This window comes from Panthera uncia, assembly GCF_023721935.1.
Source record: "Panthera uncia isolate 11264 chromosome C1 unlocalized genomic scaffold, Puncia_PCG_1.0 HiC_scaffold_3, whole genome shotgun sequence".
Lineage (NCBI taxonomy): Eukaryota > Metazoa > Chordata > Mammalia > Carnivora > Felidae > Panthera > Panthera uncia.
In genome coordinates this window covers 90,158,559-90,170,939 of record NW_026057584.1, presented here as the reverse complement: position 1 = coordinate 90,170,939, position 12,381 = coordinate 90,158,559, and the positions used below count along the sequence as shown (strand labels likewise).

Sequence of the window (12,381 nt, the reverse complement as noted above, 5' to 3'; positions counted from 1 at the left end):
TCCTTTCTTCCTGATCAGGGCTCACTTTCCTCACAGCACTGGTAATTCTTTCCCACCCCCAAAAATCATGTCTCCTCCCCCGCTACCTTCCACAATTTGGCTTCTTTTCTCCCTCTAGTTGTGCAGTTTTTTTTTCCTCTTAGCACTTAGATCAATTTTCTGAGTGTTCAGAATGACTTGATACTTATCTAGCTGTGTTCAGGAGACAAAGCAAGCATAGGGTTCTCTTGCTGCTCTGCCATCTTAACTCCTGTACTTAATTTCCTTTAATAAGTAAAACTTATGCTATAAGTTTTACACTAAAAATTTTGAAAAGCATGTATGTAATGTGGAAGAAACTTTTATGTATTTATTAATGTGTGTTGATTATCTTGGACTATTCTTTAGTACTTATTTTAGTTTTGCTCTCTCTTCCTGTAAGCATTTCTGCAATAACAAGATTAGGATGTCCTGAATGTCCCGGATGTAGTTGATAGTCTACTGTGGGGTTTTTTTGTTTGTTTTTTTTTTGGTTTTTTGTTTGTTTGTTTGTTTGTTTGTTTGAGAACTAAAAATAGAATACTGGAAAGAGCACTGAAATGGATATTGGGAGATCTTTTTCTATCTTCTACTATTCATCTAACAGTATAAACTTAGTTTATTTCTCTAGTCCATTTTTCTTGCCTTGCTCCTCAGCTATAAAATGAGAGCTGGACCAAATAGGTATGAGCTGTTTCAGCTCTCTAAACTCAGAAGGGGTAGCTGATTCCATAGAAAGAGTATAGACTGGCTCGAGGTTTCAACCATTTTCTGATTATCTACAATCTTTAAAGTAATCTTTCTAACCTATCTGGTCATTTTCGCAAGGTACATGATGTCTTGTAAGGACTCACAAATACAGCCTGCTCACCAGCATTCTCATACCCCCATTCCATGACTGCATCATTTATAGGAGTAGTTGGGAAAAAAAAGCAAAAATCTTTGTAGCCTTTTATTTAGTTGGCTTTCTTTAAATGTTTATTTTGAGAGAGAGTACATATGTGTGCGTGAGTGGGGGAGGGGCAGAGACAGTAAGGGAGAGACAGAATCCCAAGCAGGCTTCATGCTGTCAGCACAGAGCCTGTCACAGAGCTCAGTCTCACTAACTGCAAGATCATGACCTGAGCTGAAATCAGAGAGTTGGTCGCTTAACCAACTGAGCCACCCAGGTACCTCTAGTTGGCGTTTATATATGAATTATGCTGTGAGTACACTTGAAGAGAGTAATAACTCTTTTTTTTTTTTTTTTAATATATGAAATTTACTGTCCAATTGGTTTCCATACAACACCCAGTGCTCATCCCAAAAGGTGCCCTCCTCAATACCCATCACCCACTCTACCCTCCCTCCCACCCCCCATCAACCCTCAGTTTGTTCTCAGTTTTTAACAGTCTCTTATGCTTTGGCTCGAAGAGTAATAACTCTTGAAGAGGCATTAAAGAACTTTCTTTTACTCTTCTGGTTTTTTAAATGTATTTATGTTGCTTTTAAAAAAAAATTTTTTTTTTGTTTTTTTATTTTTGAGAGAAAGACCAAATGCATGCAGAGGAGAGGCAGAGAGAGAGGGAGACACAGAATCTGAAGCAGGCTCCAGGCTCTGAGCTGTCAGCACAGAGCCAGACGCCAGGCATGATGAACTCATGAGCCGTTGAGATCATAACCTGAGCCAAAGTTGAATGCTCAACCGACCGAGCCACCCAGGCACCCCTATTTATATATTTTATTAATATTAAATTAGTTGGTCCCTTCTTATGAAAATTTAAACATTAAAGGTTACATTAAAATTTTCTTTGACCTACCATCTTCTTGGAACATTTCTCAATCTCTACTACTTGGAAAGTGATACATATACTCACACACATGTTTTCTGTGGGTTTGTATGGTATGCAAACAATTGTATTTTCTATTTTTAAAAATATGACTTAAATTTTTTTTTTTTTTAACGTTTTTTATTTATTTTTTTTTGGGACAGAGAGAGACAGAGAATGAACGGGTGAGGGGCAGAGAGAGAGGGAGACACAGAATCAGAAACAGGCTCCAGGCTCCGAGCCATCAGCCCAGAGCCCGACGCGGGGCTCGAACTCACGGACCGCGAGATCGTGACCTGGCTGAAGTCGGACGCTTAACCGACTGCGCCACCCAGGCGCCCCGACTTAAATTTTTTTAATATAAAAATCTCACCACCCAGACATGGACTCTATTAATGTTTAGGTGTACACCTTATCAGTGTTGACATTACACTGATAAGGTACAATTAAGTGCATCTATGTGCCAATCTGTTTTTCTTCGTGCATGTGTATTAACTCTATATGCTACTTATATTTATAATAGTGAGATCCTTTTAGGCATATTTTCATAGGTATATAAAATTATATATTAAATGTATTATTAAAAATTTTGTGTACATACACATCCTACAGATCTTGAATACTTTCCCTGTCATTAAGAAAATTTAATACTCTTAATAGTTTCATACTTCTCCATGTAGATCATAGAAACATACTGTGTTAATACTTAATTCTCTTTCTCCACAGTTGTAATATTGTGATAAAATTTCTAGGCTGAATCTGATAAAGAATTTCTTTTGATATTAATGTAAAATTGTTTCACAAACAGGCTTATCAGTAATGTCTGCATCTCTGCAGTTTTGCTGGTGGTAGAGATTAATGATTTAAATAATCTTTGACCATACTATAAGTAAAAAATTATATGTGTTCTTTTTGTATTTTATTGATTACAAATGAGGTTAAATTTTTTCTTAGCCACCAGAAATGGTATAAATTGTTTTCTTGGTCATCAAGTAATGCTATAGGTATTTTCAAACTTACAGAATTAGTGGCTTATTAGCATTATTTCCTTCTCTTCTTTTCCAGGAATTTCACCATAAAAAATGAGAAGGGAGATTATTAAAACAACTTTATAATTTATATTCCCACTAGAAACGTATGAGAGTGCCTGTCCTTATATTGTCACAATTTTTTGGATTGTTTTTGCCAGTCTGATAGGTTACAAAATGACTTCTTAATTTTCTTTTAATTTGTATTTCTTCAGTCATGAGTAAAGTTCTTTTTCTGTGAATTATTAGTATTCTTGACTTTTTCTAATTTTCAGGAATTTCTTATGTCATAGGGAAATTAACCCCTCATGTGCTATCCTGGAATGCAAATACTTTTCTTGGTTTATGTTTTTGAAATTGTTCATAAAGGTTTATCAGCTCGCTTCAGAACCAACTGGCAAAAGCTATTAACTAGGACAGGGCCCTTTCCCATATTTCTAATAGGTAAGTCTGATAATTTTTTCAGTACATTTTTAGTACATTTACTAACTATGAATTTGTTTAAGAGAAACATCCAGCTCCACTTTCTGTTCTATTCCCACTCCTAGACCAGTAGGCAAAAGTGATAGTTTTATCAGTCTGGGGCCTGCCAGGAAAACAGCAGCTTGGCTGCCAGATCAGGTGATTTGATTTTGGGCAGGGAGCAGGGAACCTGTGGTTTTGTCAGTGAAAACTAGCAAACTCAGTGTGAAGGAAGGGGGCAATCTGCGAGGTTTGCTTAACCAGGCAAAGAGAAGAAGAAGAAAAAGCCAAGCAGGGACATCAGCATCCAGACGGTATGGTGGCAACAGACACTGCAGTTGAGTCCAGGCAAGTTACTAAAAACAACAACAACAACCCACAGTAACTCAATTCAGAATCCAGAGTTGCTACAGTGTATTAATCAAAATGTCCAGCTTTCAGCCAAAAATTATGAGACAGGAAGCAGGAAACTGTAACATATTCAGGGAAAAAAAGCAGAAGTCAACTAGAACTACATATTGTACAATTGTATTTAGGTATCTAGGTAAAGTCTAACTGTAGAAAACAGATTGCCTAAATTTGGGGGTAGGAAGGATCTCTTGGGATGATGGGTGAATTCTAAAACTGTTTTATATTGATGAGTGCACAGCTGTATAAATTCACTAAAAATCATTCATCTGTAATGGGTGAATTTTGTGATATGTAAATTATACCTTAATAAATGCTCTTAAGTATGTAAGGAGAACTAATATCTTTAAAATGATAGTCTTCTGTTAGTGATCTTGTTATGATTGCCTGTTTGCTGTTCTGTTTTCAAATAAAAATAACCATTTGTGGTTTGTAAAAGCAATTGAAGGTAACAACTTGGAGGTACCTAAGGGGAGTATCTGATTTTTATCAGAAATGAGTAATTCTTGTTGAAGTGACAATGGGCAATGCTCTTAAATTATATATTCCCTTTTCTTTGAGGCATTCTTCTGCCATCATTCATCTCTATTCTATTTTTGCTTGTTTAGTTAAGGAACATCCACTTGGTTTTCACACCTCTCCTTTAATACTAATAACTTTTAAATACTCCTGGTAGAGTATTCCTAGTGTTATTATTCTCACTTTCTTGCCTGCCTACCTTGCTGATTCTCCCATTGTGCTGTCCTGCAGGTACATCACATGATAAGAACTTCTTGTATGTGAGGAACTTACATAAATATAAATACATTTGGGTGAGTGTGTTAGTATACATGCCATAATTTAAAAAGGAAATTACAGGGGTGCCTGGGTGGCTCAGTCGGTTAAGCATATGACTTCGGCTCAGGTCATGCCTACTTCGGCTCAGGGGGCATGATCTCACTGTACTTGAGTTCAAGTTCTGAGTCCGGCTCTGTGCTGACAGTTCAGAGCCTGAAGCCTGCTTCAGACTCCCTCCCTCCCTCCCTCTCTCTCTCCCTCCCCCCTTCTCTCCCCCACCTCCTCTGCCTCCCCTTCCCCCACTCCCTCCCCCCTTCTCTCCCCCACCTCCTCTGCCTCCCCCTCCCCCTTCTCTCCCCCACTCACTGCCTCCCCCTCCCCCACTCATTGTGTGACTCTCTCACAAAAATAAACATTCAAAAAAAATTTTTAAAGAGAAATTACATAAACAGTCTAATCATAAAGAATTAATTTTAAAACTGTTCCATTTGAAGTATTTTCACTCTAATTCTGATCTTACTGTCTAAATTATGCTGAAAAATCCATCAGTGACATCAACCACATTGGACTCCTTCCTTTTCCTGAAATTTGATCAAATTCTTTCCTGAACTAGGGCCTTGGCGTTGGCTGTTCTTTCTACTCTCTGATAGACACCTTTCCTTGATGTGTCTCAGCTGTTTTTTATCTTTTAGTTCTCAACTCAAATATCTACCCTTCAGAGCCGACTTAACTGATTTTCTCAGTACCTAATTGAAGAATTTTCAGCTGTTGCATAACAATTACTTTTCCTGTTTCTTTGTTTCCTTTTAGTTTCATTTACTATAATTTATTGTCTTATTTATTTACTAGTTTATGTTTTTGCCCCAACATGTTTCCTGTGCTTGAAGAGCATATTATAAATAGTAGTTACCAGTGGATGAATGAATTACAATTTATCTGTCAGGTTTTCTTCCTTTTAAACTAAACTTTGAGTCATTTAAGTTGGTAGTTTTTTTTCCCCCCACAAACCTGACTTTTCATTTGAATCAGCTGTTTCTTAATCTGAGGGTCAGATGAATGTCACCCTTTCATATATAGATTTCCAATTATTTCATAATTTTACTTAATATTGTATTCACTTATTTTGTTACAGTGTTCTAAAAGCTTTTTTTGCATGTCTCTACAGTTTTAAAACATTATAGATTTGTTGTACATGTTCAGAGGTTTAAAAATCAGAACTTAGCATCATAGTGGAGGTTTTTTTTCTTTTTTTACTTTTAATTCATCTGTCTTTGGCAGAAAAATAACTTGAGTGAATTCATTCCTTCACCAAATAGCTATGGAGGTGGTTTACATATTTCACACATCTGGAAATGAATTTTTGCTGCTCTAAACGTGAATAAAAACATGATAGAATGTAGAGTCCTTGTGCTACAGCTCTTTTTCACTTAGAACTCTTTAGTAATTTTCCTGTTACTTTCAGACATTTAACAATGTGGAGAAAAATAGGGCCATCTTGATTTTTGTTCCTTTAAAGGAACACATGTATACTTATAACATTTTTTTCTCACTTTGAATTTCACAGCAGTATATCTCAGTGGTAGTTTTGTATTTTCATTGTTTATTTCTGGTGCAAATTTATAACATACTTCTTCATTTGTACGTCTACATTTTTTCATACCTTTTGTAGGTCTTTTTGTTTCTGTGCATCTTTCCCATAGTTTTCTTCAGTCTTTGTTTTCTTGTTTCATACTATTGTTACATTGGTTGTAGACACAAAACAAATATTTCCTTTTGAATTCTGGATGGTGTTCCTATGTTTGAATGTAAGCTTCAAACATCCTCACCCACACCCCTGCAAACTATACTACCTGTGTAGCTCTTGGGTTTCTCCTCTTTCTTTTATAGACCTTCCAAGTTGCAAAGTATCACTCTCCAGTTACTAATGTCCTGGCCAAGTTATGCTGAATTAATTATATGCCCAAGTGAATGTAGTATGAGAACAGCTAACGAGGAAGAAATTTTATGATAAGGTACATATTATGTAGTAGGGGGCACTCTGATAGGAACAAAATATTAACAGAGACACCTGTTAGTCTGAGATATAGGTGGACTTCTGTGGAAATCTGTGTAATTCTTCTTAATACAGCATTGCCTCTGAGTTCTCATTCTTTGTTTTAGTTGGCCAAAACTTTGACAGATGAGTGACTAATATTTGTAGTTTTCAGGACTGTTCTAACTTTGCAACCCTTTAGATTTTTGTGAATATATCAATGAAAAGATGAAGAAAGGTGAATCAGATATTAAAGTTGACCCTTGAAAAACATGGGTTTAAACTGTCCACTTACTTGCAGATTCTTCTTTGATAAATATAGTACAGTAAATGTATTTTCTCTTATGATTTTCTTAATAACATTTTCTCTGGCTTAATTTATTAGAAGAATACAGTATAAAACACATATACAAAATATGTGTTAATCAACATGTTATTGGTAAGTGTTCTGGTAAACATTAGGCCATGAGTAGTTAAGTTTTGGGGAGTCATATAGGTGGATTTTAGACTGCTTGGAGGTCTAACCCCTGCCTCGTTCAAGGCTAAATTGTAATTGTTGCCGGTAAGCTTCCATGCTATTTTGTGATTTTATGTGTATATGTAGGTTATTTATTGATTTGTGGTATTTTGATAAATATACCTTTATAAAATAATGTCTTATCTGTAAGCATTCTGTTTGTTTAGATTTTAAGTGTTATATGTCCCAAAGGGTTATGATTTTTTTTTAATTATTGAAATAATGAAATCCTTGCATGTTCCCTCATAATCAAATTTGAGAAAGTAATTGTTTTATGATTGTTGAAGTACTATCTTGATCCAAACTTTTTCATCAGCAGTGAAACTTCTTTTCTTTGTAGTAAAGTATTCATCTGTGTGGGATATTGCATAAATCTTGGAAGACTGCAATAAAGTGGCAATGTCCCGGGAACCTACCCCACCTCTCCCTGGAGATATGTCTACTGGTCCTATAGCAGAAAGCTGGTGTTATACACAGGTACATGCTGTTAAAAATGCCTTACTTTATGTTATGTCACTTAAAAATGTTATAGCATTTTGAGAATATTGTAAAGCACTTTGTCATAGTTATTCCAAGTATTAAGAAAAGTGAGTCATGGGATGTTTAACATGTGATAAGCTAAAAGCATATAAGTCATCATTGTAAAAGTAGTTTTCTGAATCTCTTAGGTTAAAGTAGTAAAATTTTCCTACATGTGGACCATTAATAACTTCAGCTTTTGTCGAGAGGAAATGGGTGAAGTGTTAAAAAGTTCAACATTCTCATCTAGCCCCAGTGACAAAATGAAATGGTAAGATTTTTGTTTTGAATTTTGTTTTGATATTATTTTAATCTACTTTATAGTTTGGTTGTTACTGTTTTTTTTGTTTGTTTTTTTAATGTTTGTTTTTGAGAGAGAAAGAGACAGAGTGTAAGCAGGGGAGGAGCAGAGAGAGAGAGGGAGACACAGAATCAGAAGCAGGCTCCAGGCTCTGAGCTGTCAGCACAGAGCCCAACGTGCATCTCAAACCCACGAACTGTGAGATCATGACCTGAGCTGAAGTCGGATGCTTAACCGACTGGTCCACCCAGGCGCCTCTGTTATTGTTTCTTCATGGACATTAGTCTAATTTTATACTAGATTTGTAAGTTCCTAAAAGTATAGAGAATTATAAAGAACTGGGGATATTGATGGGAGTGTTGTTTGTGATATTATCTGACAACAAATTTCAGTATTGCCTCTCTTTTGAGTTTTGCATTTTATATTCCTCCATATGAGCCTATTGTTTTGTTTTAGGTGCCTGAGGGTAAACCCAAAGGGATTAGATGATGAAAGTAAAGACTACTTGTCCTTATATTTGCTTTTAGTCAGCTGCCCAAAAAGTGAAGTTCGAGCAAAATTCAAATTTTCCCTTCTAAACGCTAAAAGGGAAGAAACAAAAGCAATGGGTAAGTGATTTGGGATAAAGAAGTCTCTGAGTAACTACATGTTAACTTACATACTTTTCCCTGGAAAGGATATTTTTCCCCACTGAAATCTGCTTAACCTAAAACATGTAATGTGGCCATTTAATTTTAAATGCCAGTGTAGTTATGGTTGTTTTACTAAATCTTAGACTTCATAAGACATGTACAATTTGTTAAAAATAATATTAAAATTTTACTTTTTCTTGTCCTAAAACGATATTTACTTGTCACTTAGAAAAATTGTTGCTTTTAGGGCAAGGTGCCTGGTTCAATTTCTGGCAAATATAATCGGTGCTCAGAAAATATTTCTCCCTTGCTGTTTTTACCAGATAATAAAATCTGAGGAACAGTGTGAAAGGAGATTGAATGTTCTGATATTTTGTCACTAGAATTTTTTTAAGCGGTGGACTAAACACTGACCGAAAGGAAATCAGTTTTTCTTAGTCTCCAGATCTATTTAATTCATCTCAAGCTTCACATATATAGCCAACTGAAACCATGTGGTCTGGAGCTTCATAAAGAAGAGCATTGTAGGAAATATGCAATGTGCATAGTAAGAAAATATATCATGAACTGCCACATTAAATTTTAAGTGATTTCTAGAAGTGAATCACAGAATCAAGTAATGTCATTACAAAAAAAAAAAAAACTTTTAAAATACACTTTTAAAAATTATCTTTTGCTGAATTAATAACATAGTTTCACATGTATTTTCATGGTGTCTGACATTTACAGTAGTGGAGTGTCTTAGTTTAGGTTGCTGTAACAAAGTGCTGTAGATTGGCTGGCTTATGAAGGCTGAGTGTACAAGATCAAAGTACCAGCATGGCCAGGTTCTGGTGAAGGCCCTCTTCTGGATTGTAGACTACTGATTTCTCTCGCTGCATCTTCACATGGCGGATTGAGCTAGGGAGCTTTGTGGAGTGTCTTTTATAAAGCACTAATCACATTCATAAGGGCTCCACCTTTATGAACTCCTCTAATTCCAGTCTCTTTTTTTTTTTAATTGTTTTAAATGTTTATTTTTGAGGAAGAGAGAGAGAGCGTGAGCAGGGGAGGGGTAGCGAGAGAGGGAGACACAGAATCTGAAGCAGGCTCCAGGCTCTGAGCTGTCAACACAGAGCCTGATGTGGGGCTCCAACTCACAGACGGTGAGATCATGACCTGAGCTGAAGTTGAATGCTCAACAAACTGAGCCACCCAGGCGCCCCTCACTGACCTCTTAATACCATCACATAGGGGGATAGGATTTCAATGTAAGAATTTTGAGGAGATACAAACAAACATTCAGCCCGTAACATGGAGTCTTTCAATTAAATTTGTTTTTGGTTTTTCACCTCCAGTCAATTCTTTGTATAACAAATTGTGAATACTTTCTGTAGAGGATCTTGTTTATTTTTTAATATACAGTTCTCCAGTATGTTAGACATTTGAAACATTTACCTCTGACATTATTAAGGCATTTACAGATTATACTAAAACCATCTTTTAGACTTTTATGAAAGTTGTTTTTAGGGATGAAGAGATTATGTCCAAAGATCTAGGGTGATAAGAGACTTTATTTAGCTTCTTTTTACCAGTTAATGGATTTCCCTGGTGGGATAGATGCCCCAGGAAAGTTAAAGGATGCCGTTGTGATTTAGAGCATCCATTTTTAAAGGGAGAAACAAGAAATGAGAGCTATGTTTTCTTATCAGGTTCTGAGGAGGAGGAGTATGACTATGCCAGTGTATTTTGATCCTTTTTCATCATTAAAGAGCCTGCATTGTTAGAGAGATCTCTTCCTTCTCCAAGAGATGTGATCTGGCTTTTCTTCTGCTTTAGAGATCGAGAAATCTGAAAGTGAGCTCACTGATAATGGCCAAAATCTGAGTAGTGCTGTGAACCAATCTGGTCCTACCTGATGTAAATCTTGTGACATTTTATGAACACACATATCTATAATTTTTATAATGAATGTATTGGCCAAGTTTTATTTTTGTACATTCATTTAACTGTGTTGTCATTAACATTCTTAGATGATTCTTTTGTTTAAACTTCTGTTCTGTTTTCCACCAGAAAGCCAAAGAGCATATCGATTTGTACAAGGGAAAGACTGGGGTTTTAAAAAATTCATTCGAAGGGATTTTTTGCTTGATGAAGCTAATGGTCTTTTACCAGATGACAAGCTTACATTATTTTGTGAGGTGGGTACGTTTTTTATTTCAAGGAACTCCAAAGTTATATTTAATGATAAAGCAAAAATATAAGCTAGAACAATATTGGCATACTTTTTTTTTTATTGCGAATACTTTTAAAATTCAGTAATCAGTATAATTGATAAGGTTTCATTTGTAGATGTTTTACCAGTAAGACTAGATTGTCTTCAATATAGTAAGTAGCCCATTCTGAAAAGAATCTGTCATGTCTACAGCTATAAATTATATATGGTAGTTATACTACCACATACTAAGTACTTCTTCCTTCTAGAAAGACTATGGATGTGTATATCTTTATATGAAAATTTCTAAGTATCTTCTTCATTCTGAAATAGGTAATCACTATTTTTTGTCATATTCAGGTTGACCATATTAAACATGATTAGTAGCTTATCAGTTTGAATACAGACTGAAATATGTACATCCATACATAATGAAAGTGCCTGAAAAGATTGAGAAGCTTGATATTTATACAGTTGGGTTCATTTAATTAAATAGATATTGGCATTATAAGTAATAACATCCCAAATTTTTAAGATATACCCATGTCTGTTGACAAACTTGTAAGATTTATTTATTTTCATAAAGTGTCATATTTTAACAGTTATGAACATAGCCCTGCCAATAATTTACAGTAATGATTTGTTTTAATTTGAGGCTGGAATTTGCTCTTGTCTGTACAAATTGTTGAGATTATTCTTTGGAGTGACTTCAAGGATTATATTATCTACCAATACAGTTTATAGAGAATATACATCAATAACATAGTTTATCAAAATGTTTAAGGTAGTTGATAATTTTCATAGGAAAACTTAATTGAAAGGTTATGATCAAGTAAACTCAATGTTAGATATATGTTAATAAGTTATTTTAGATCAATGAATGTATTAGAAGCATGATAAGTTACTTAACTGTTATTAAGTTAGCTTTAATTTCTTTGTAGAAAATGTATAAAATTTCATGGCAGCATTATAAACTAATTTTATGTTATTATGCTGTGTCAGAAAAATAATTGAAATGTGGCTCTAGAGACTACATAACGCAAATATAGTGCATCTTATTTTCACTTAGACAAGTTAAACAAACTGTAGGATAAATTTGTTATGAATATAATTATTTGGTTGGTAAAACACATACCACAAGTGTCTTCAGCAGAATTTATCATTAAATAATTTGAAAAACAAATACTAAAGTATTTGTTGCCAATAGACATATATTCAGAGTAGTATCTTAAATACAGATTATATTATTTAAAAATTTTAGCATACTTAATATAGACTCTTCAGAATTTTAGGAGTTATCTTAAATTCCAACATGTTAATTTTTTAAATTGTACAATCTGTTAATTTAAAGGACCTTAAAAAAAGCTATGCAATCCAATTTCAAAAATTTACTGCAGTTAAATCTTATGTAAATAAACTCTTTAAGAAAATATTCCTTTTTTTTAGAATTGAAATTATGTTTATAGATATTTTCTTAAGTATATTATATTGGAACCTAGTCAACCAAGAAATTCAGAATGAAGGCTGAAATTAAGATCTTTTTTCAATACATAACTTTTGAAGTATATTTTTTATCCACATGCTAGTAACTTCAAAAAACATAACCTTCCATGCCTTACATTTTAAGTTGGCATTGATCGTATTCAGTTTTGGAGACTGTAATAGATATTTTTTTACTGATGTGG

General features: G+C 34.5%; 1 protein-coding gene across 3 annotated transcripts in view; it reads left to right on the top strand.

The window, feature by feature from the left end:
- SPOPL (speckle type BTB/POZ protein like) overlaps positions 1-12,381 on the top strand; it is a 75,705-nt gene that overhangs the window by 42,566 nt on the left and 20,758 nt on the right. For all 3 annotated transcript variants that reach the window (XM_049615679.1, XM_049615680.1, XM_049615678.1), the window contains exons 2-5: positions 7,391-7,527; positions 7,719-7,840; positions 8,327-8,478; positions 10,555-10,682. In XM_049615679.1, the coding sequence (XP_049471636.1) occupies positions 7,450-7,527; positions 7,719-7,840; positions 8,327-8,478; positions 10,555-10,682 (480 nt within the window). In that variant the 5' untranslated portion in view covers positions 7,391-7,449. The remainder of the gene's footprint in view (positions 1-7,390; positions 7,528-7,718; positions 7,841-8,326; positions 8,479-10,554; positions 10,683-12,381) is intronic.